We start from the raw sequence: 23,958 nt of genomic DNA on the forward strand, positions 1-23,958 counted from the left end.
GGGCCCCAGAAATCTGAGTTGTACCAAGCAGTCAGAGGATGCTGATGCTCTGGTCCTGTTGTACAAGCCCCAGTGTGATCTTGGGCACATTCCCCATTACTCCTATCAACACCCTCTGCCCCACGAAACAACCTCCCACTGGCAAGCACCCTGCTGCCCTGCGTCTGCTGTGTCTCTGCTCCCCAACACCTACCTGCTTCACTGCTACTCAATATCTTTGTCACTTGGCTCACCTGCTCTAAGATGACGACTCCCAAACCCACCGAATCAGAATACAGAGGAGCTTTGAAAAATTGTGAGCACCCCAGGGCCCAGTTGGTCCTCAGGGGCCCCAGCACCTAGCCCTGCCTTGACAACAGTCAGTAAATGTGTGCTGAGCAGTGGATGGATGTGCAAGCAGGTGGCCAAGCTCAGAGAAGCGCCTGGGGGAGGAGGCCCTACCTCTGGCACCTGCAGGCAGCGGATAAGAGCATTCATCACCACGGAAGGCTCGGTGGTGGCCTTCTCCGTGATAATCACCGAGGCCAGCCTCTTCCTCATGTCAAAACCTGCCCCTTTGGTGTCCGTTTTGGTCGACTCGCTCTCCATGATGTTGAGGAGGTTTGTGACTTGCTGGAAGGTACCTGAGACAAAGGTGGTCGACGTGATGGCAAGATGACTGTTACAGGGGTGTCCCTGGTGTCCCAGTCTCACTGACACCAGCCCAGCCCTAGCTCCACCTGGGGCATGGGTGGGACCTTCCTGCCCACTGTATAGATGGGGACAACTGAGACCTTGGTTGGGGCTTACCCTCAAGGAGTTAGTAGAGAACATGAGGCAGAAGTGCAGGGAGAGGGTCGGTTTTCTTACCGCTGTCATCTGGTTCCAGAGGCCCCAGGTCCTCTGTTTCGTCTGATGGGTCCTCATGTGACTCTGTTGCTGCTTCTGCCATCTCTTCTTCAAGGTCTTTGGAAGTAAGATTGATAAAACACTTGGCATGTCACCCATTCTAGGACGACCCCCAGTGAGTCCCACCCTGCATAACCCCTTCCCTAGAGTGTGGGAGGAACCTGTAACTTGGTTGGACCCATATTCTAGTGATGGCTCAGTGGGTAAAGAATCTGCCGGCAAGGCAAGAGATGCAGGAGACTCGTGTTCGAGCCCTGGTTCAGGAAGATCCCCTGGAGGGGGAAATGGCAACCACTCCAGTGTTCTTGCCTGAAAAATCCTATTGACAAGGGAGCCTAGTGGGCTACAGTTCAAAGGGTTGCAAAGAGTCGGACATGACTGAACATACACGCGTGCGTGTGCACACACGCGCACACACACACACACACACTATCCAATAGTATATGGCAAAGGTGAGGGGAACCTCCCGTGATGGTCTCACTCCCATGATTACATTATGTCTCACACAACTCCATCTTAGCAGACTGGAAATTCTCATGCTGTCTTTGAAAAGCAAACAGCAGTGATGTAAACTGCCTGCGTCACAGGGAGCCAAGGGCCTCAGTCCTACAACCAAAAGGAACTGGATTCTGGCAACAACCACATGGAAGATGACTGGGCTTCAGAAAGGTTGTAGCCCAGGTGACATCCTGAGTGCAGCCTGTGAGACCCCAGGCGAATGACCCCGCTGAACCATGGACTCCTGACTAGAGAAACTGTGAGATAATAAACAGTGTCATTTTAAGCCATTACATTTAGGTGATTTGCCACGCAGTGACAGATCACCACCCCTGCTGAGGAAGGGCCTTTGCTCCCTCTCTTCTGGACACAGAAAACTAATGACTAGTGAGGAATCCCCCTGAGCTGCGCCCATTGCACCTCTCAAGGGGCTCCCTCCACACCGGCAGCTTCTGACAAACCCCAACACAGATGTTAACACAGAGGATTAAAACCTCCCCGATCCTTTTTCCTCCCATCCCAAGTTTCTCAAACTCCATCTCAGCATCTTTCACTATCCTGTGCTCCCTTCCTCTTGGGAGTCCTGTAAGGAGTAAGCCTGGGACCTATATACTGACCTTTCCTCCAACTTCTCTCCTGGACAGAACAAAAATACACCACAAGAAAAGGCTCTGTTCTCTGCCCGATACACATCAACGGTAATGTGGATTCGGCAGGATGGGTTGACAAAGGAGGAGCCCTTTGGGGTCCTCAGTCATGACTCAGTGGGGAGCAGCTCCCCTGGCAGGGTGGGGGGTGGGTTTCACTGGAACCATCACCGTTGGGTCCCAGAGCCTTGGAACTCTCAGATCCAACTGCCTCCCTGAGCTCTGTGAACCCACTCTTGGAGGAGTGCACAGGTCCCGGTGATTAAACACTCACATTACTTTGTTACTCAATATTTCTGTCACCCACATGTGTAGTGAGGTATGGTGGCCTTTTGGGGGAAAGGAAAATTGGTGGGGTGGGTATTCACAGCCAAAACCCCTGAGGATATAGGCATAGGAGCCCAGGGTGGGGAGGTGTGGTCTGGGCAGTTGGAGGAGATGGGTGGACAAGAGGGGTCCTGAGAAGAAGAGTCCTCTTCTCCAAGGACTGGACAGCTTGCAGGATGGGACAGGGTGGTCCCACTGACAGAATAAGTAGAATATAAAGAATTTCAAAGACAAGTGAAAGGACCCTGAATCAAAAGTCAAGCTTGAAGAATGTCCTTGTCATTTTTAGCTGAGAGAGAGCCCTGATCAGCAGTTTGAGCAATAAAATGATGAAGTTCTATCCATTACAGATCAAACCAGTCAATCCTAAAGGAAATCAACCGTGAATCTTCATTGGAAGGACTGATGCTGAAGCTGAAGCTCCAATACTTTGGCCACCTAATGTAAAGAGCTGACTCATTAGAAAAGACCCTGATGCTGGGAATGACTGAAGGCAAAAGGAGAAGGGGACAACAGAGGATGAGATGGTTGGATGGCATCACCGATTCAATGGACATGAGGTTGGGTAAACTCCAGGAGTTGGTCATGGACAGGGAGGCCTGGCGTGCTGCGGTTCATGGGGCCACAAAGAGTCGGACACGACTGAGCGATTGAACTGAACTGTTGTTGCTGAAAATACCCTTCTATCCACGTGCATCTTTTTCTCCACTTGTTCTTTAATTTTGTCCACACCTTTGTTGGCTTGTTTTCTTCTTTGTGTTACACATAGACGTTTCAAATATGTGGGTTTCTAATTGGAGCTGGGGTCATACTAGCTAGGATTTCTCCTGACCCCAGCCCTCTTTAATCCTTCCCTAGGTGGCTTTGGGCACACAAGCTGTTCACACCAGTTTTGTTCCCAAAATCTTGGCTCCTGGTCCACAGATGCCAAATAGAAATACGGAAACAGAGTTTGGAAGAAATAGAAAAGAGTAAATTATTTTTTCCAGGCAAAAGGAAAACAGCAGGCTAGCACCTTGAGAGCTGTGCCCCTCTCTTGGGAATAGAAAGACGTTTTATATCTTCTAGAAGGTCATGCTTTTTTTTTCTTCCTCAGAGTTTCAGAATGGCCACAGCTGGTATCAGGCAACTCAGCCACTGGGTCTGGTGTCCCTAAAGTTATTGACCTGTGACCTTTCTGAAATACAGAATGCTACAACAGAGTGTGGGCTTCCAAGATGGAGCAAGTGGTAAAGAACCTGCCTGCTAATGCAGGAGACATAAGAGATGCAGCTTTGATCCCTGGGTTGGGAAGATCCCCTGGAGAAGAAAATGGTAACCCACACCAGTATTCTTGCCTGGGGAATCCCATGGACAGAGGAGCCTGGCGGGCTACCGTTGGGTCACAAAGAGTCAGACCCGACTGAGCAACAACCACCAGTCTCTGTATCCACCACATGGAGAGCCATAGTTGCACCCAGCAGGCACACAGTCAGGGTCTTTGGGATCAGATTGCAATCATGTCACTTGAATAATCTTTGAAAGAAAAAGACAGAGGAGAGTGGAAGGTAGAGCAAATGTGGGCTGTGAAAGAAGGGGCATGTGATAAGTGCCTTCTGGGATCTGCTCCGTACCGGTTAGCAGGTCCACAGAAGGCACTGGGGAGTGATGAGAGAATTTTGTGGGGGTGAGTGTGGGGCACTACGTGAGGATCCTTGTTTTCTGACCACCTGGATTCAGTGAAGGAGAAACGGACTGCTGAGGGTCATGGGCTTGCTGGTGCGCAAGGCAGAGGCTGGGGCAGTGTGGGCAGACACTGAGTGGGAATTTTAATTAAAAGCCTTAGGCCTTGCTTTGTTGACCTGTAATGCATTTGTTATTGTTTCAGTAGCTAAGTCGTGTCCAGATCTTTGAGACTCCATGGACTGCAGCCTGCCAGGCTCCTCTGTCCATGGGATTCTTCAAGCAAGAATACTGGAGTGGGTTGCCATTCGAGGGAGGGCTGGTCAAAGAGGATGTGCTGGATTCAGGGTTGGAGTGAGGCCAGTGGGCACAGCGGTCAAGGGCCCAGGACTAGCTGACCCCCTCGGCCATGTCAGGTGGGTGCGGCTTAGATGGCATTGGCAGAGATCCAGGCTGGGCAGTGGAGCTGGGCAGGGCTGAGGCAGTCAGTCAGCAGGTCGGAGTGTGGTTCTGGAGTAGCGAGGCTGAGACAACGCTGTTGTGGCAGTGGCGGGGGTGGGGGGGCTGACCATCTCATCATAAGGCTGTGCAATGCCCAGGATGGCTGATCCCAGCTCCCCCTTACTGCCCGCCCCAGGAATTTTGGGTGAGGCTCCCGTGCTACATCATGGACACGGACTACACGGAGGCCTTGACCCCCATCTGCGTCAGCCTCACCAACCTGGCCGAATGCCAGCTGCATGCCAAGGAAGAGGAGGCCAACGCAAGCAAGAGCAGGCTTCCCTCTCCAGGAAGCAGCCCGGAGCTCGGAGAGCCAGGCCTTGCCAAAGAGGCTGCTCTTGCCGAAATCTGAGGAGGTTAAAATCATACATTCTTCCTCTGGCAGCCCACTCCTCTCGTCCCCACCTCCCCACAACCCTGGCCCAGACCTCAGAGCAAGGGTCCTGGCCCAGGCTTCCCCTAGCTGTGAGCTCTCTGGCCCCCAAGAGCCCGTTGGAAGGACTGTATATCCCATCCAAGTCCTCTGGAACCACCCCCACCAGGCCCTCCCACTCGCCCCTGATGATGCACTTGTTAGCACCAGACCCTCAAGAAAGGGACGAGACCGACCTACTTACGGGGGACCCTGCCGTCCAAGGGGGCTGCTGTCATGGTCCTGGGGCTTTGAGGATGGATGTGGCTGGTGACAGGAGGTGACTGCGAGGCCTCACAGGACCGAGCCATGGTGAAGGGCAGAGCCAGCTCTGAGCATCTGGCTAGACCATCCCCTGGTCTGCCTCCTGCCCCAACCCTGAGTCTGGGGCTGGCTCCCTCCTGGGTGCTGCCCCTCCCTGCAGCTTCTTAGAAGGCCTGCCCCTCCCTTGCCTGCTGGTCCAAATGCTGAGTTCCTGCTATTCCTGGGCTCACAGCCTCCCAAAGCCTGCAGAGGGAGGGGAGGGGAGTGGACGGGTGTCTAGTTACTGTTTGCTCAACAAGGCAGAGACTCACAGTAGGAGAGAAACAGTCTCACAGTGGCCTGGTGTGCACTCCCAAGCAGGCACGACCTGAAAAGAGTACAGTATATTAACGCATATATAAGGAATTTAGAAAGATGGTAATGATGACCCTATATGTGAGACAGCAAAAGAGATGCAGATGTAGGAACAGACTTTTGGACTCGGTGGGAGAAAGTGAGGGTGGGATGATTTGAGAGAATAGCATTGAAACATGTGTATTACCATATGTGAAATAGATTGCCAGTCCAGGTTCCATCCATGAGACAGGGTGCTCAGGGCCAGTGCATTGGGATGACCCCAAGGGATGGGATGGGGAGGGAGGTGGGAGGGAGGGTCAGGATGGGGAACACACACATACCCATGGCTGATTCATGTCAATGTATGGAAAAAACCATCACAATATTGTAAAGACTCCAATTAAAATAAATATTAAAAAAAAAAAAAAAGAGCATCTTCTCAGCCCCAGCCTGTAGCACCAGGCTCCTCCTTCCCAGGATGGCCAGTTGTAATGATGTTCTTTGTGGAAAAGCCCCTGTCTTGACCCCTCCTGCATTCTGGGGGGCTCTGGGATGCTGTTGGGGCAGCACCGTGCAGGGAGAAGCTCCCCCGGGGCACAGGAGCCGGGCAGCCTCAGTATCCTGTATCTTTCTCTCCCCAGTGGACCTGCCCGCGCCACAGAAGCTGCTGGCCCGTCTCCTGGTGAGTGGCTCACGGGGGCCGTGCACTGGCCTGGCCCCTGCTGTGTCCTGCGGTGCCCCTCCCATGAGCTCCTAATCCCCAGGGCCTCCAGGGGGAGCTTGGAGCTGGATGCTTGGCAGGACAGAGCTTTCCAGTCTCCCGTCGTCCCTCTGGGGAGATGCAGCAAGGGCAGCAGGCTCCCAGATTTCTCTGCTGGCCCTTAAATGGCCCCAAGCATCCGCAGGACACTGTCAGCAGCCTGCCCTTCCCTGGGGGTCAGCTCTGCCCTGCACCCCTGCATCTTCCTCCTTGTGTTGACCCTGCTCCGAGGTCCATGGAACCCTGGGTGGGGAGGGAGCCCGCGTTCTCGCATCTCCTTTCCTCCCTTCAGCATCCTCTGCAGAGATACTCTGATCCTGGGAATCCTTGGAGCTGTGCTTGAAAGGCCCCATCCTGTCCAACTCTCCCTTTAAGGGCTCTGACAGCGAGACCCCAGGTTGAGGTGCACGAGGCCTGGGGCTGCCCAGCCCAGGAGAGGCCCCACTGGAGTCTCGGTGTTCCCCAGGTACTGATGTCATCCCCCTACAAGGGGGAGGGCCGTGGGATCGCCATGCTCAACCTTCTGAAGACCCTGAGCCAGAGCATCGCCCCCTCCATGGCCGACATGTGGGAGCTGGAGATCCCACTGCTGGTCAAGTACCTGGAAGGTGAGATGTCCCGGGTGCGTGTGCAAGCTACCTGCTAAGTGTACATACCAGGTATAGTCATGTGGACTGAGCAAAGGAGCCTGCGGTGCTTGTGTGGGTCACTCCCCCACCTTCAGGGTACCCACTGGGTGCTAGTCCTGTGGCCTGAGCAAAGGAGCTCAGATGCGCATGTGATCTCTTCACACACACCCATAGTGTACATGCAATGTACTAACCACCTGGTCTGAGCAAAGGAGCGGGGTGTGTGAGCCACCCCCAAGCAGTGTACATGCCGTGTACAAGTCACGTGGCCTGAGCCAAGGCGCCCAGGCTCCAGGTCCTTGGGAGGGTGGGGAGGGAAGTGCTGTGTGTTCACGGAGGACCCCAGCTGCTGCATTTAGGAGGCGGCATGAAGGAGCAGCGGGAGCGAGGAGCATGGGTGGCCTTCTCTCTGCAGAACACACCGAGTTCACGTGGAACCAGAAGACGTGGGAGGACAAGCTGATTCAGGTAGAGGCGATCCTGCCGCCTGAGGCCGGGGTGGGGGGCGGTGGGGGCAGCTCTCGGTGGGTTTGGCGTGTGGGGAGTTTAGGAGCCCCTAGGCAACACGTTCCCCTCCTGCCAGAAGACTTGGGGAGCACAAGCAGCTACAGCAGAGGACCCCACGCTGGAAACCAAGAGCCCCGAGGCGGCCCAGGGGACCCCCTCCCGGCAGCCCCCAAGCCCACACAGCACTAGCGCTGGGTCGGGGCTGAAAGGGCGAAGCCATCTAGAGAGCAGGGAAGGCGCTAGCCAGGGAAAGTCACTGCTCAAGGTCACAGCGCCCTCTGGAGCACTGCGCACCTGTGCCTTCTCCCCCCACCCCCAGTTTCTGAGGAACTCGCTCAAGAAGACTCGGGGTTCCAACTGGAGCCTGCGTCTGAGCAAGGAGCTGAACAACCAGATCGAGAGCTTCGACAGCCCCTCCCTGGAGAAGGTTGGTTCCCAGAGGCAGGGCTGTTCAGACAGGGAGGGGACTCCGGGACAGCGCGTGAGACCAGTACGCCTGCGGCTGTCCACAGCACCCGGGGAGGGGAGACGGCTGGCTGCTCCGGGACCGAGGCCTGTAGTGTTTTGCTCTGTCCTGTTTTTCCCTCAAGAACCTGCTTTGTTGGAGCTGGGGGGCATTTCCCCTCCAGTCACCCGCTTCCCTATTCCTCTCACCTCGCCCCGCACCTGCAGCGTCGCCCCTGCAGAGTCCATGGCAAGGAATGAGATGTCTGAACGTGTTTTGGTAAATAGTGCAAAGTGTGAAGGCGATGCCGAACCACAGATGCCAAGGGGAGGACAAGGCTGCAGGGGAACAGAGCTGGGGCCTGGTGGTGGGCCTCCACCTTTGGCAGACGGGGGCGGGGAAGAGCAGAACACCTTCTCTCAGACCTGCTGCACACCCACCCCACCCCTCCCCACACACCAGTTTCTCCTCCCTGTCTCATCCAGCTGTTGGCTCATGACCACCGCATGTGTGTATTTCATTGTTAAGGGGTCTTTACAAAACGATAAACATTGCTGACAATCAGAGAAGGTCTTCACCAGTGGAAAGCATTTCATGTTCACAGATTGGAGGACAATATATTTAAGATGGTGACACTTGCCAATTTATCTATAGATTCAACACAACCCCCACTATAATCCCAGCTGGCTTCCCGCCCCCACCCCCAGAGACTGACAAGGTGATCCTAAAATTCCTCTGGAAATATAAGGGGCATAGAATAGCCAACACCGTTATGATTTAAAAACGAACAAAGTTGGAAGACTCGGATTTTGCAATTTCAAGACTTCTTGCAGAATTACAGTAAACAAGACAGGGCGATCCTGGCATCAGGACAGGTAACAGGTTGATGGAATCGAATCGAGGGTCTGGAAACAGACCTCACATTCACTGTCAATTGATTTTCAACAAGAGTGCCAAGACAATTCAGTGGGGAAGGAGTAGTCCTTGCAACAAATGATGCTGGGAAGACTGCATAGCCACTTACAAAAGAATGAAGTTGGGCCCCTTCCTCATACCATACACAAAAATTAACTCAAAATGGACCATATATGTAAATATAAAAGGTAAAACTATACAAATTTTAGAGTGAAACATAAATATAAATCTTCATGATCTTGGCTTGAGCAAAGTCTTCTGAGAAATAACACCCAAAAGCAAAAGTGATGAAAGAAAAAATAGATAAACTGGACATTATCAAAGCTAAAAAGTTTTGTGCTGAAAATAGTACCATCAAGAAAGTGAAAAGACAACCCAATGAATGAGAGAAAATATTTGCAAATCTAGTCCTTGAGAAGGGACTTGTGTCTAGAATATATAAAGAACTCTTAGAACTCATTAATACAATGACAAATAAGCCAATTTAAAAATGGGTGAAGGAAAGATATACAAATGGAAAGTAATCACATGAAAACATATTCAAGATCATTACCATTAGGGAAATGCAAATCAAAACCGCAAGACATTACTCCACACTCACAAGGATGGCTGAAATCAAAAACACAGATAATAACAAATATTGACAAGAGTATGGAAAAATTGGAACTCCGATATATTGCTGGTATAAATACAAAATGGTACAGTGTTTTTGAAAAAGAGATTGCCATTTCCTTGAAATGTTAAATCTGGAGCTACCTATGACCTGGCAATTATGCTCTTAATTATATATGCCAAGAAGAAATGAAAACATATGTCCACACAAAAGCTTGTATGTAAATATTCAGAGAAACATCATTCAGATAGCCAAAAAGTGGAAAAAACTCAAGTGTTCATCAGTCGATGATGAGTAAACAAAATGTGCTCTATCCATACAACAGAGTATTATTCAGCCATGAAAAGGAGTGAAGTGCTTACATCTGCTACAGAAAGGATGATCCTTGAAAGCATTACACTAAGTGCAAGAAGCCAGATGCAAAGGCCCATGAATGATATGGTTCTACTTATTTGAAATATCCAGAGCAGGCAAATCTAATGAGACAGAAAATTAGATGGGTGGTTGTCACGGATGAGGGGAATGTGGGGTGATTGCCAGTGTGTACAGGATTTCTTTTTGGGGGGTGATGAAAATGTCCTAACCTTGGCTGTGATGGCCATCGCACAACTTGGTGAATGTGTGAGCTTAAAATTTGTAAAACTTAAATGGGCTCATTTAGCGGTATGTGATTTATACCTCAATAAAGATGTTTAAAGAAAGCTGAGCGCCGAAGAATTGATGCTTTTGAACTGTGGTGTTGGAGAAGACTCTTGAGAGTCCCTTGGACTGCAAGGAGATCCAACCAGTCCATTGTGAAGGAGATCAGCCCTGGGTGTTCTTTGGAGGGAATGATGCTAAAGCTGAAACTCCAGTACTTTGGCCACCTTTCGTGAAGAGTTGACTCATTGGAAAAGACTGTGATGCTGGGAGGGATTGGAGGCAGGAGGAGAAGGGGACGACAGAGGATGAGATTGCTGGATGGCATTACCAACTCGATGGACGTGAGTCTGAGTGAACTCTGGGAGTTGGTGATGGACAGGGAGGCCTGGCGTGCTGCGATTCATGGGGTCACAAAGAGTCGGACACGACTGAGTGAACTGAACTGAAAGATGTTTAAAAAAGATTTTTAAAAGTATCAACTTAAGTTTTCATTTGTTCAAATATGCACCCTTCATAATACCATATGTAAAATATACACAGCAATGTCTATCTTCTGTAGTTAAATGCTATAGATTTATGGGTACAAGACTTTATCAGATGTCAGTTAACTTGTATGTAGTATTTAGTAAGCCAATGCATATAATTCAACCTTATTACAATAACTCACCTAGCTTAAGGAAAGTAAACAAGTAAATACGGTTTCAGTGGCTCAGATAGCTTAAAAAGTCACGACTGGATACAGTGCCTTAAGGAATTTCCTCAGGACTCTCCCAGACTCTTCATCACTCAGACAGGCATCCTCTGGGGGTACGGGGAGCAAGGCTGCTGAAGCCTCCAGATTTGTAATTCCGGTAGATAGAGTCATTCTTTCCCCAAAAGTAACAGGCAAAACCATCATCTCTCCTATAAACAAACAAAACAAAAATATGGCATAATGAAGAGAGACCCATTCAAAGCAGCAGCACAATGTAAAATGTGTAAGCAAATAAAATAGTGAGTGCATGAAACGTGTGGGACCAAGGTGGGGACCCCAAACTACAGAAGGGGCAGAGAGGCTGGGAGAAACCTGACCAAACGTACACTCTCTGCTTCTTGGATAGGAAGGCTCAGTGTTGCTCAGGTGTCCTTTTTTCTCAAGTTAATCTGCAATGCAGGGACTTCCCTGGTGTCCACTGTAAGGACTCCGTGCTTCCACTGCAGCGGGGAAGGGTTTGATCCCTTGTCAGGGAACTAAGATCCTGCACAGCAAGTGATGCAGCCAAAAAAAAAAAAATCTGCAATGCAATTTACTTCTAATTTTCCCAAAAGGGAAATTTGTGGAAATCTGACAGTTTTATTTGGCGAGATTATTTCCACGTTTGCCCTAATGAAAAAAATGTAAGAGAATAATAGCTAAGAGCATATTTTTTAAAAAGCTCATTAGAGAAGGATTTATTCTCCCAGAACAAAGATGTAAGTGAATGAAATGAAATACAACCATGGAGTGACGGGAAGAATATACTGATGAATATTTTTATAGACTTACCATGGAATAGAACAGACCTTCACATGCATAAAAAGAATCTTTTAGAAAGACAAAGGAAAAGAAAGAGACTGTACTCTGTGAAAATGAAAATTGTCTGCATGACCAAATGAAATCACTACGAATAAAATCAAAAGAGAAATGAGACACTGGGGAAATGGACCACAGGAGTGATCCATGCTATGCTTGGAGTGAACCAAGCACAGCCTCAGGCTATGCTTGGTTTTATTCTTTTTTAAGATTCTTTTTTAATGTGGACCACTTTTTAGAAGTCTTTTTTGATTTGTGATGGTATTGTTTCTGTATTATGTTTTGGCCTTTTGACTGCTTGATTTTAAGCCCCGGTTCTACTAATTCCTGCTAGTTTGCTTGTCTCAAAATACCTATTTGCATTTAAAGTTGATGTGCAGATGAAATGAGATAATATTGAAGAACTAAAGAGCCTATTGATGAAAGTGAAAGAGGAAAGTGAAAAAGTTGGCTTAAAGCTCAACATTCAGAAAACTAAGATCATGGCCTCCTCCCATCACTTTATGGCAAATAGATGGGGAAACAGTAGCTGACTTTATTTTTCTGGGCTCCCATATCACTGCAGATGGTGATTGCAGTCATGAAAGTAAAAGATGCTTACTCCTTGGAAGGAAAGTTATGACCAACCTAGACAGCATATTAAAAAGCAGAGACAGTCCTGCTTTTTAGATGGACAAAGGTCTGTCTAGTCAAGGCTATGGTTTTTCCAGTAGTCATGTATGGATGTGAGAGTTGGACTCTAAAGAAAGCTGAGCGCCGAAGGATTGATGCTTTTGAACTGTGGTGCTGGAGAAGACTCTTGAGCGTCCCTTGGACTGCAAGGAGATCCAACCAGTCCATCCTAAAGGAGATCAGTCTTGAATATTCATGGGAAGGACCGATGTTGAAGCTGAAACTCCAATACTTTTGTCACCTGATACAAAAAGCTGACTCATTTGAAAAGACCCTGATGCTGGGAAAGATTGAGGGCAGAAGAAGAAGGGGATGATGGAGGATGAGATGGTTGGATGGCATCACTGACTCAATGGATATGGGTTTGGGTGGACTCTGGGAGTTGGTGATGGACAGGGAGGCCTGGCGTGCTGCTGTTCATGGGGTTGCAGAGTCGGACACGACTGAGTGACTGAACTGAACTGAACTGATGTCTGTTCTTGCTATTTTTTCCCAAATGTACACACAATGTCCTTTTAAACAAAAAATAAGAGAAGTAATCCAACAATGGGGAAAGAATAGAGGCAGAAGTACCAAAATTGGACCATGAGAAGATGCAAAGATGACTCACCAAGATGCAAACATTCCACCTCTCAGTTTATATAGGAGAGAAACTTGGCCCCCACTCTTGGTAACATGCCTGCCCTGCTACAGCCTAACCTCTCAGACTAACCTGGATACTTGTTTTTGAAAATATACAAACGTATTTTTTAAAAATCTGGAGGGACGAGTAGAGACCTCCCCTTGGCAGTGACCCCAGAGGGCCGGGTTGGCGGCTTGAAGCTCCCTCTGTCCCTTCTGCCTCACCAGGGCTTTCTGTACCGGGCCTTGAGCTTCACCCTGGCCACAGGCCTGGAGGCCGACAAGGTGGAGGTGCTGCTGCTGGAGCTGCTGTACAAGACGGACTACAGCAACGACTTCGACCGGGAGGTGAGGGTGCCCCGGGGTCCCCTCCGGGCCTTGGGAGTGAAAGGTTGTTGTTGAATCACGCGAATACACCGGGATTCTTGGCCCCCGGAGGAGAAGAATTCAATCCGGGGCCAGAGACGAGGCTTGATCGCTCAGAGCTTTTGTGTAATAAAGTTTTATTAAAGTATAAAGGAGATAGAAAAAGCTTCTGACATAGGCATCAGAAGGGGGCAGAAAGAGTACCTGCTTGCTAGTGTTAACAATGAAGTTATATAATCCAAAGAATATCTGGAGGTTGTAAAGACCTCATCAGACCTACTCCCATAATTTACATTTTAAGATAACACTGTCCTCAGGCAAGATACATCCTTGTGAAGACCAGGTCTACTCCCATGATTAACATTTTAAGATAACAGAAGGTTGAATCCAAAGACTGTCCTTAGGCAGGATACATTATTGTTATATAATCCTAAGGAATGTGGAGAAAGAAAAAAAGTTTGTCCTTTCTTCTTCCTTGAGAATTCCAGACCCCTCTCTCCTTGGGGACCCCTAGACTCCCTATCAACCTGCCTAGGAAATGACTCTCATTTCCCCCTTTTCTTTTAGGAGAATTATGTTGCCTAGGGAAAAGGGGCATCGTTCTCGTTCCATAACTACTTCCGAGCTGACAAGGGGCGTTTTCCCTAAATTGGTGAGGCAACATATTCTCCTAATCCTCATATTGAGGATATCTGGGGGAAGCTACAGCAGTAGCAGGAGTTTGAGCAACCATTTGTAACTTAAAAGCTTTCATGCGGCTAGAAACAAATCCAGTTATACAGTTACAGATGCAGGAAACATAGTCATTAAAACAAGTTAAAATCGAAATTAAAAGTCACATTATGTCCATAGTTAAAGTGCAACGTGTTACACCAGTCCATTTTAGGGTTGGTAGATGTCATCAGATGAAGAAGAGGCATCGCATGTGATTGTTGTCGAAGATATTCATAGACTTGGAGAAAGTCTTTTCCTTGAAGTGGAGATGTCTACCTCTGGAAGCCTTCCACTGATGAAGAGGGGAGTGCGCCACAGACCCAGCAGTTAGACCGATTGTGGAATGCAGCATAGGAGTGAGCCCAGGACAGGAAGACATTGTCTTGAGGATCCAACGGCAGACTCAGGATATTTGGAGTCAGCAGAAGTAAGCTCACATTGGTTATCAGGCCCATCCACTGCCCTTTGCTTAACTCTAGAGCTTGGGTCAGAGCCGCAAGCTCCACTAACTGAGCACTGGTTTCCTGGGGGAGAGATTTTGCTTCCAAAACCTGTTCAGCAGTCACCACGGCGTAACCTGCTTTACGCTTTCCATCCTGAACAAAAGAACTGCCATCTGTAAATATTTCCATGTCAGGATTGTCTAATGGGGTATCCTTTAGATCCTCCCGAGCTGCATAGTTTAAAGTTAGGAATTGAGAACAATTGTGATCAGGTGTTTCATTTTCCTTCTCAGGAAGGAAAGTGGCAGGATTTAAATTTCCACAAACTTTAAGCTTAGTTATTGGTCCTTCTAACAACAATGACTGATACTTAAGAAGCCTACTGTCTGTCATCCAAATATTAACCTTAGAATTTAAGATTCCACTCACATCGTGAGAAGTCAGTACAGTAAGGTTTCGTCCGTTAATTATTTTTAAAGCTTCAGGTGCTAATAAAGCCGCTGCCCCAATTATTTTTAGGCAGTGGGGCCACCCACTGCAAACTACATCTAATTCTCTGCTTAGATAAGCAATAGGTTGCTGGTGAGGCCCTCGGGGTTGTGTCAAAACTCCCAATGCCACACCTTTTCTTTCAGTGACAAACAAATTCCGACCCTGTGGGTAAGCTCAGAGCTGGAGCTTGCAGGAGAGCAGTCTGAAGAACCTTAAAAGCCTTTTGAGTTTCTGGAGACCAAACCAGTTTGTCAGTTTGGGCCTGCTGAGTTTCAGCTATAAGTTTATATAAAGGCTGGGCAAGTTCCCCGTAACCCAGAATCCAAATGCGACAGTAACCTGTGATTCCCCAAAATCCTCTCAATCGTCTTAAAGTCATAGGTAGGGGATGATTTAGTATAGGTTTAATTCTCTCAGGGCCTATGGCCCTAGTCCCTTCTGATATGATTAGGCCCAGATATCTAACATGGTTGACAAAGCTGAGCCTTTTCTCTTGATGCCTTGTAACCACAGCCTGCCAGAAAGTTTAAGATCTTCTGAGGTTCGCGAACAAGCTCCCTCTGTCTCAGCACAGAGCAAAATATCATCTACATATTGTAACACCACTGCTTCAGAACTATTAAAGTTTTGTAGATCCCGAGACAAACTTTGTCCGAATAAGTGAGGACTGTCACGAAATCCCTGGGGCAAAACTGTCCAGGTTAACTGAGAAGCTGGCTGCGTAGGGTCTTCAAAGGCAAATAGGAATTGACTTTCTTCCGCCAAAGGCACTGAATAGAAGGCATCCTTTAAATCAATTACTGAGAAATATTTGGCCCGTTCAGGAATTTCAGACAATAGAGTATAAGGATTAGGCACCACGGGGTGTAAAGGAATTACAGCCTCACTTATTATTCTTAAATCTTGAACTAGTCTCCATTTACCATTCGATTTCTTTATACCCAAAATAGGAGTGTTGCAAGGACTGTTACAGGGAATTAATAGTCTCTGCTCCTTGAAATTTTCGATGATGGGTTTTAACCCTTCCTTAACTAGGTTTCAGTGGATACTGCTTCTTATGTGGAAATACATGTGGGTCTTTGAGCTTAACAACTACAGGAATAGCATTTTGTGCTCGACCCACAGATTTTCCATCAGCCCGTACTCTAGGATTTACATTTTGTTCAACTAAAGGGAGAGAAAGGAAGGGCTCCATATTCATGAAAACAGAGGCATGGACCTTGCTCAGTATATCCCTTCCCAAAAGGGGTGAGGGAGGTTCTGGCACGATCAGAAACTCGTGTAAAAACAGCACAGAATCCCAGTTGCAAGATAAAGAATAACTGAAATAATACCTTTTGGCTCGTCCAGACAGACCCATTAGGGAAGCGGATTGGGAAGAAAGTGGGCCAGGGGCTTCAGTAAGCACAGAATAAGTTGCCCCAGTATCTAAAAGGAAATCGATGGATTGGCCCCCCACAACTATTAATACCCGGGGTTCCTCAGGTGTAATTAGGATGGGAGCTTGTGTGGGGACCCCCGGGCACCTTCAGTCCTGATTGTCTTGAGAGTCTGACCCCGGAGACCTACGCCTCTGGGGGCATTCTCTCTTCCAGTGTGGTCCTTTGCAGACCGGACATGCAGCTAGGGGCGGCTTAGATGCCTGAGGGCAATCCCGCTTGAGGTGCCCCTCCTTTCCACAGCAGTAGCAAGCCCATCCCTTTTCACCTGGGCCCCTCTGGGCATTTTTCTCAGGCTGTTTAAGAACGTTTTTCATAGCCATGGCGAAGGCTTCCGCCTTTTCCTTTGTCTTTTTTTGCCTTTCTTTCTTTTCCTCATATTCCCTACCATAATAGACTGTCTGAGCCAGTTGTAACAGAGTATCTAAAGACTGATTTGGTCCATACGCCTGTTTTAATAGCTTACGGCGGATATCTGGAGCCGACTGAGTGAGAAATCTATCCTTTAAGATCACTTTTCCCTCTTCACTTTCGGGATCAATCTCAGTGAATCTGCGAAGGCCTTCTCTCAGTCTATCTAGGAATTTACCAGGAGCTTCCTTCTCCTGTTCTATGTCTGCCAATTTGCCATAGTTTAAAGGCTTAGAACGCGCCTGCCTAAGTCCCTCAAGAATACATCTAACAAAATGACTGATCCCATCTTCCTTTAGCTGTGTTGTAGTCCCAGTCTGGTTCTATAGTTGGGACCGCCTGATTCCCAGTGGGGAGGGCCGCTATCTCGTTCTCCCTCTTCCCTACTGATTCATTACCAAGCCACTCATCTCCATAAGCAACCGCTTTTCCCAAAACTCGAGTCTTTGACTCGGGAGTCAGCATTTGTCCCAAGATATACATCACATCCTTCCAAGTGAGGTCATAAAGCAAAGTAACACCTTTAAAAGCTCTAATATATTTTTCTGGGTCCTGTAAATAGTCTCCCAGATCCTCCTTGATTCTTTGTATTTCTTGATAAGAAAAAGGCTTATTAACTCTCACAGACTGATTATTTCTCCCAGTGGGTTTTTCATAAAGAGGCAACAGCTTGTGTGGCTGTTCCTCAGTCTCTCTGGCTGCTCTGTGCATATGATCCCAGGGATAGATTGGAGAAACCTGTTTTTCATCTTCTCTTTGTCTCCTGTCCTCCATCTCATCTCGTACTTCGATGGTCTGAGTTTCTACTGAAACCAGAGTAGTCTGAGGTCGTACTGAGACAGGAGTTGTTTGGACCTCCACGTGGGCAGTTTGAATCCCAGTTTGGAGTCCCCAGTATGGGGGCAAAGTAAGAGGACAGGAGGGAGCTGAAGGTTTCACGCCCAAATCTATACCCTTAGGACATAAGTCTGGCATATTTCGCAGAGAGAAAAAGGGCAACATATATGCTACTTCTCCCCATTTCCCTTGTTCCTTACAGAACCTGTCTAATTGTAGAACAGTATTATACTTAAGAGACCCTCCAACTGGCCACCGTTCGCCGTCCTCCAATGGATACCGTGGCCATGCAGTATCACATAGGAAGACCAGGTGTGTCTTCTTTAAGCCCTGGGGATCAAATCTATCCCAGTTTTTCAGGATACAGTTCAAAGGAGTGAGGCTGGAATCGTTAGCTCCCATCTGTAAGAGAGAAAAAAAGCGACCAGAGCCATTTTTTCTACTGGAGGCGTCCCTCCCTGCTCTAGATGGGGGTGTAGACAGACGTTACACCAAAAGCTTTTCCTTCCTGGTCGGACTTAGTCTGTCCCTTACTGACGCAGGCGCCGTACTCGTCCCTCCCGGTTCTACCACTGAGATGGGGTGGGGACGTACCAGGGGTAGACTTGATAGCATCCCTACTTGACGTCCAGCTCTTCACCCTTAACCTTGCTTGCCTCTGATGTCACCCGGGGTGAATCAGAGTAAGCTTCCGGAATGCCTCTCAAGCTAAGACCGCTGTGGGAAACATTTGTCACCTGAGTGCCTGTGCACAACCCTGAGTATTTCCTGACTACAATAAGACTGACACTAACATAAAACTGAGATGTTCTTTCCAAGCATCACCACATCAGTATAACAGCCTCCTCTGATCTACTAAGAGCCAGCGTTACCAAAGAAAAAAAACCCATTGTAGTCCCAATCTGAGTAACCTTTAACCTCAGAGATGTTCTGGGAGCTAGAGCTCCATCTAGCTTCCGAAGTTTCGATTCCTAGCAAGGCTAGGCGCTTTCTTGACTACCAATCTAAGTTTGGGACCTAAGCGGCAGTACACAATAACAGTATAGATCACAAGTCCCTTGAAAGTCTATGATCCGATAGATTAGGTTAGTACTTCTAATTCCCAAGGAGTTATGAAATGGTCAAAGAGACCAAAAAGTTTGACCGAGAAAGGAGAGTTCAGTCCACACGCTTTGCCCATTTCTGGTCGGCTCCTGAAGGAGACATTGGGTGCCTCTTGGCATTGGCAGGTCGGTATAACGCCTGACAGGTTTCTGCCATAAGCCGTATGAGATCACCGTGGAACCTCAGAGCAGGGCTCCTTACTTGCTTCACGCAGGGCATGTCATTCATTCACACAAGCACACCATAGAGTTAGTAAAGCACAGCAGAAAACGTGTTCGCTAAGAGAACGAAGAACTAAAGCTCCAAGCATCCTTACCTTGTCCTGAAGGATCCCGGACGAGCCCCCAAGATGAAAGGTTGTTGTTGAATCATGCGAATACACCGGGATTCTTGGCCCCCGGAGGAGAAGAATTCAATCCGGGGCCAGAGACGAGGCTTGATCGCTCAGAGCTTTTGTGTAATAAAGTTTTATTAAAGTATAAAGGAGATAGAAAAAGCTTCTGACATAGGCATCAGAAGGGGGCAGAAAGAGTACCCGCTTGCTAGTGTTAACAGTGAAGTTATATAATCCAGAGAATATCTGGAGGTTGTAAAGACCTCATCAGACCTACTCCCATAATTTACATTTTAAGATAACACTGTCCTCAGGCAAGATACATCCTTGTAAAGACCAGGTCTACTCCCATAATTAACATTTTAAGATAACAGAAGGTTGAATCCAAAGACTGTCCTTAGGCAGGATACATTATTGTTATATAATCCTAAGGACTGTGGAGAAAGAAAAAAAGTTTGTCCTTTCTTCCTCCTTGAGAATTCCAGACCCCTCTCTCCTTGGGGACCCCTAGACTCCCTATCAACCTGCCTAGGAAATGACTCTCTCAGGAGAATGTGCTGTGTGCGCACCTGTGCGTTTATCTGTGTGAGGGCGGGGTGCTCCCCAGCATCCCCACCCTCAACCTGCCTGCTGGGTCTCCCCGCAGGGCGTCATCCTGTGCTTTGGCCTGTGTGCCCGGGGCCAGGCGAAGACGGTGCTGGGCATGCTCCATGACTTTGAAGAGAGGATCCAGGAGTCGGAGCAGTTCTGGCAGATCGGTGCCTGGCAGGTGAGGTGCCCTTGCTCCATCTTCAGCTCTCTGGAAGCCTCTTAGAATGGTGCTCTCAGCCCCCCAACCAAGGCTTTTCAGTTCAGTTCAGTTCAGTCGCCCAGTCACGTCCAATTCTTTGTGACCCCATGGACTGCAACAGCCACGCCTCCCTGTGCATCACCAACTCCTGGAGTTTACCTGATCATGACCATTGAGTTGGTGATGCCATCCAACCATCTCATCCTCTGTCATCCCCTTCTCCTCCTGCCCTCAATCTTTCCCAGGATCAGGGTCTTTTCAAATGGGTCAGTTCTTCACATCAGGTGGCCAAAGTATTGGAGTTTCAGCTTCAGCATTAGTCCTTCCAATGAACACTAAGGACTGATCTCATTTAGGATGGACTGGTTGGATCTCCTTGCAGTCCAGGTACTCTCAAGGGTCTTCTCCAACACCACAGTTCAAAAGCATCAATTCTTTGGCTTTTAGCTTTCTTTATAGTTCAACTCTCACATCCATACATGACTACTGGAGAAACAATAGCCTTGACTAAACGGACCTTTGTTGACAAAGTAATGTGTCTGCTTTTTAATATGCTGTCTAGGTTGGTCATAACTTTCCTTCCAAGGAGTAAGAGTCTTTTAATTTCATGGCTGCAATCACCATCTGCAGTGATTTTGGAGTCCCCCAAAATAATCTGCCTTCAATTCAGGAGACTCATGTTCGATCCCTGGATTAAGAAGTTCCCCTGGAGAAGGAATGGCTACTCACTCTAGTATTCTTGCCTGGAGAATCCCATGGACAGAGGTACAGTCCATGGAGTCTCAGAGTCGGACATGACTTTCATTATCCTCACTGCCTCTATCAAAAGTTCACAATCCTTTAGTGTTTTATCAGCAACTTTCCTGGAGGCAGGGCTTCAGGGAAGAAAGTGACTGCCTACCCCCAAAGGGGATGAAAGGCCTTAATGAAGGAGCCACAAAGAGGAGAGGCCAGCACGGCCGGGGCCCCCATGGGTGCTGTTGCCTCTCCTGCTCCTGGGGGAGCAGACACCCCAACCTCCTTCCCTGCCCTCCATTCCAGTACCTTCCTGTGGCCCAACCTCAGCAGAGGCCAGAGACCAGTGACCTGGTTACTGCAGGGGATGGGGCGAGGGAGATCTGGGGAGAGGGGATCTGGGGGAGTTGCAGCCAGGCCCCAAACCCCAGGCTCCTGGAGGTGGTAGGTCCCGGCAGGGCTGCTGAGGGCACCCAGTGCTGGCCAATGGCTGAGGGGGCACTGGGGCTGCACCTGCGCCCATGGGGCTTCTCAGTAAACGTGCCCAAGGTGTCACACGGGCCAGTAGGGTTTGAGTCCCAGGCAGCCCCCTGGGGCTCATCAGCCCGCCCTTCTTTGGCTTCCTGAGGCCTTTGGGGGGCTGCCCCCCAGCTTACTGATGGAGTGCCAGCCCCCAGCCCCACCCCTCGTGTGGCCCCCCGGGGCCGCCTGCCGCCTCTCCTGCCATCCTGTCCTGTGTCCTCCAGGCCTGCGTGGCTACCATGTTTCAGTGTGTGCACTTCTGGGGCTGGAAGGCCCTGGAGAGCTCCACGGACCACAGTGATGTCGCTGCCCCCAAGGAGATGACCGGTTTCCAGATGACCCTGTGCTCCGTCCTGGTGAGGAAGCTGAGACAGGGCCCAGCCCCAGGGGCTTGGGGCTTCATCCTGTGATCCTGCTAGACATGAGGTGTCGAGACCAGCTCTGTCCGACAGAAAGAGAATGCAAACCAAACACCCATCTTTAAGATTTATGTTGAAAAACATGAAAAGAGGTTAAACCAAATTTAATAATAGATTTTATTTAACCCAGTAGTTCCAAATCATTGCCATTTCAACAGGCAATCAATAGACAATTATTAATGTAATAGTTTAGCTGTTTGGGATAACGTCTTCAGTATCCAGGAGGCACTTTACACTTAATTCAGACTAGCCTCGTTGATTGGATGGAATCATCAAATCCATGGACTTGAGTTTGAGTAAACTCCGGAGATAGTGAAGGGCAGGGAAGCCTGGCATGCTGCAGTCCATGGGGTCCCAGGGAGTTGGACACAACTGAGCGGCTGAACAACAGCAAGCCACGCTTCAGGTGCTCAAGGCCCACGTGTGGCCAGTGGCTACCCTATCGGACAGTGCATACTGTGGGCGAGTGTGATCTCTCTGGGCCAGAGAAGAGTAACGGAAACCTGAAGGTCCTTAAGTTGCCTACCTGCTACTCTCCTGGGTGACTTTGAGATGAGCACTTGTCCTCTCTGGGCAGACCCTCTAGTATCAGATGGATAGGCATCTGTGAGCAGATGACCGCCATCTGTGAGTAGCCAGTCTGCAGGATCTCTTTTTGCAGACTCAGAAAAAGCCTGCTGTTCTCTACAACTTCTTGCTAGAAACAATGACCTATGTTAAAAGCAACTTGTCACGGATCAGAATTGCTGCATGTAACTTGGCAGGTGAGCAGGCAGGTCTCCTGATGCAGGAGGGACCTTGAAGACCATCTGGTCAGACCCAGGTCTGGAGTGGGGACAGGTGTTGGGAGTCATGCTTGGGCAGAAGTCCCCCGTGTGTCCCATGGTGCTTCATACCTGCCCGATGCTGAACTAGACGTCTGGAACTAAACCCTTAACAGAAACTCTCATCAGGTGAAACCAAATCTCTCAGTTCAGTTCAGTTCAGTCGCTCAGTCATGTCCAACTCTTTGTGACCCCATGAATCGCAGCACGCCAGGCCTCCCTGTCCTTCACCAACTCCCAGAGTTCACTCAGACTCACGTCTATCGAGTCAGTGATGCCAACCAGCCATCTCATCCTCTGTCGTCCCCTTCTCCTCTTGCCCCCAATCCCTCCCAGCATCAGAGTCTTTTCCAATGAGTCAACTCTTCGCATGAGGTGGCCAAAGTACTGGAGTTTCAGCTTTAGCATCATTCCTTCCAAAGAAATCCCAGGGCTGATCTCCTTCAGAATGGACTGGTTGGATCTCCTTGCAGTCCAAATCTCTCGCCGACCTAATATTCATGTGATGGGCATTTCTGACTGTCATTTTAGGAATGATTATGAAGCAGATGTCTTTGCATTACTTGAAAAAGCTGGATTTTCCAGCATTACGGAATTGTAAATAGTGGAGCTTCAAGTGTGAGTCAAAAATGAGTCCACCCTGTTAATTTGGGAGCTTGGTGAAACCGCCCGAGGGGAGAGTCAGCTGACCCTGGTTGTATTTGGGATGGGAGGCGTGGGTGGCCAGGGCACACAGAGGTGGATGAACCTGCGGGGGGCTTTCTAGGAAGACAGCTCTCATGGTTCCTTGTGCTTTCTGCCTGCTCCCTGTAGCAGCTGGGGCCTGGGGGTCATCTTCCTGTCCCTGTTGACGTGATGGAAGGCCCAAGGAATGGGAGATGCATGTGGAGACACGACTGCACCTGCCATCTTCCGAATTCACGCTCGGGGCGGGGATGAAGTTCAAACCCCCATGAGCCCCTCGCCCGCAGTCAGCTCTCATCAGCACGCACCACTCAGGGCGGGCGGAGGATGAGGGCCTGGCTGCAGGGTCCCCACCCTCCTCGTACACTCACTCTCAGCGCTCCAGGAGCTACAGCTGGACTCAGATCCTGGGGTTTGGAGGGCAGCTCTGGAGACGCTCAACATCTTGGATACCCGCAGTCAGCAGCGGCTTTTGGCTTCACCTGAAGGAATCCCCTAGATGGTCTAAGTGCAAAATGTACCTACATTTCTCCTGGGGGCAAACCCCACCACAGCACCGCAAACCACTGTTAATTCCGTTTGTAAGAAAAAGTACTGTACTTAAATAATCAGTGCGCCTTTCTTTTCTCCCTTTGAAATAAACCTCCCTTGCTATTTGGGGAGCAGATTCCTGACTGCAAGGAGATGACACCCCAGAGCTGAGACAGTGGGGTGAAGGGAAATTCCAGTCCTAGCGGGGATTTCATTCCTGTGTCCCCTGAGTGTGTGTGTGTGTGTGTGTGTGTGTGTGTGTGAGGCCAGAGGATCTGGGTCCCCTTTGTGTCTTCACTGCATTTCAGTTCCTCCCACATGGATGGTGTGTCCACTGCCAGGCTCTGTGCTGGGGTGGCCAGGGGAGCCCTGCTGCTGTCCAGCCCTGCTTCCAGGAGCCCCACTCTTAAAGGGAAAGGAGA

General features: G+C 49.1%; 2 protein-coding genes across 13 annotated transcripts in view; one reads left to right on the forward strand and one right to left on the reverse strand.

Annotated features, from left to right (window-relative positions):
• Positions 1-2,185, reverse strand: part of MROH2A (maestro heat like repeat family member 2A) — a 55,970-nt gene extending 53,785 nt beyond the window's left edge. For all 8 annotated transcript variants that reach the window (XM_002686562.6, XM_059885222.1, XM_059885221.1 and 5 more), the window contains exons 1-3: positions 2,004-2,185; positions 850-945; positions 442-623 (exon numbers count right to left, since the gene is read on the reverse strand). In XM_002686562.6, coding sequence (XP_002686608.2) covers positions 442-623; positions 850-945; positions 2,004-2,079 — 354 coding nt within the window. In that variant the 5' untranslated portion in view covers positions 2,080-2,185. The remainder of the gene's footprint in view (positions 1-441; positions 624-849; positions 946-2,003) is intronic.
• Positions 2,186-2,254: 69 nt separating this feature from the next.
• Positions 2,255-23,756, forward strand: LOC132344952 (maestro heat-like repeat-containing protein family member 2A). 5 transcript variants are annotated; one of them, XR_009494035.1, is made up of 10 exons: positions 2,255-2,352; positions 2,711-4,438; positions 4,660-4,879; positions 6,177-6,217; positions 6,762-6,903; positions 7,340-7,392; positions 7,751-7,858; positions 13,120-13,239; positions 14,134-14,398; positions 19,678-19,767. XR_009494035.1 is itself a non-coding variant. In XM_059885229.1 (10 exons), the coding sequence occupies exons 3-10, from the start codon at positions 4,432-4,434 to the stop codon at positions 19,743-19,745; spliced, it is 759 nt and encodes a 252-aa protein (XP_059741212.1). In that variant the 5' UTR covers positions 2,255-2,352; positions 2,711-2,920; positions 4,228-4,431; the 3' UTR covers positions 19,746-19,846. The 5 variants fall into 5 exon arrangements, 4 of the variants coding, with proteins under 4 accessions (XP_059741212.1, XP_059741213.1, XP_059741214.1 ...); XM_059885229.1 differs by lacking the exon at positions 14,134-14,398 and having other exon boundaries at positions 2,711-2,920; positions 4,228-4,438; positions 19,678-19,846; XM_059885230.1 differs by lacking the exon at positions 19,678-19,767 and having other exon boundaries at positions 14,134-15,786.
• The last annotated feature ends 202 nt before the right edge of the window (positions 23,757-23,958 follow it).

Source organism: Bos taurus, chromosome 3 (assembly GCF_002263795.3).
Source record: "Bos taurus isolate L1 Dominette 01449 registration number 42190680 breed Hereford chromosome 3, ARS-UCD2.0, whole genome shotgun sequence".
Lineage (NCBI taxonomy): Eukaryota > Metazoa > Chordata > Mammalia > Artiodactyla > Bovidae > Bos > Bos taurus.

Bases quoted from the DNA above. Each gene is read 5' to 3' on its own strand.
- LOC132344952 (XM_059885229.1), top strand. The intron at 6,218-6,761 runs GTGAGTGGCTCA...GGTGTTCCCCAG, and splicing joins AGCTGCTGGCCCGTCTCCTG to GTACTGATGTCATCCCCCTA. The intron at 7,393-7,750 runs GTAGAGGCGATC...CCCCACCCCCAG, and splicing joins GGGAGGACAAGCTGATTCAG to TTTCTGAGGAACTCGCTCAA.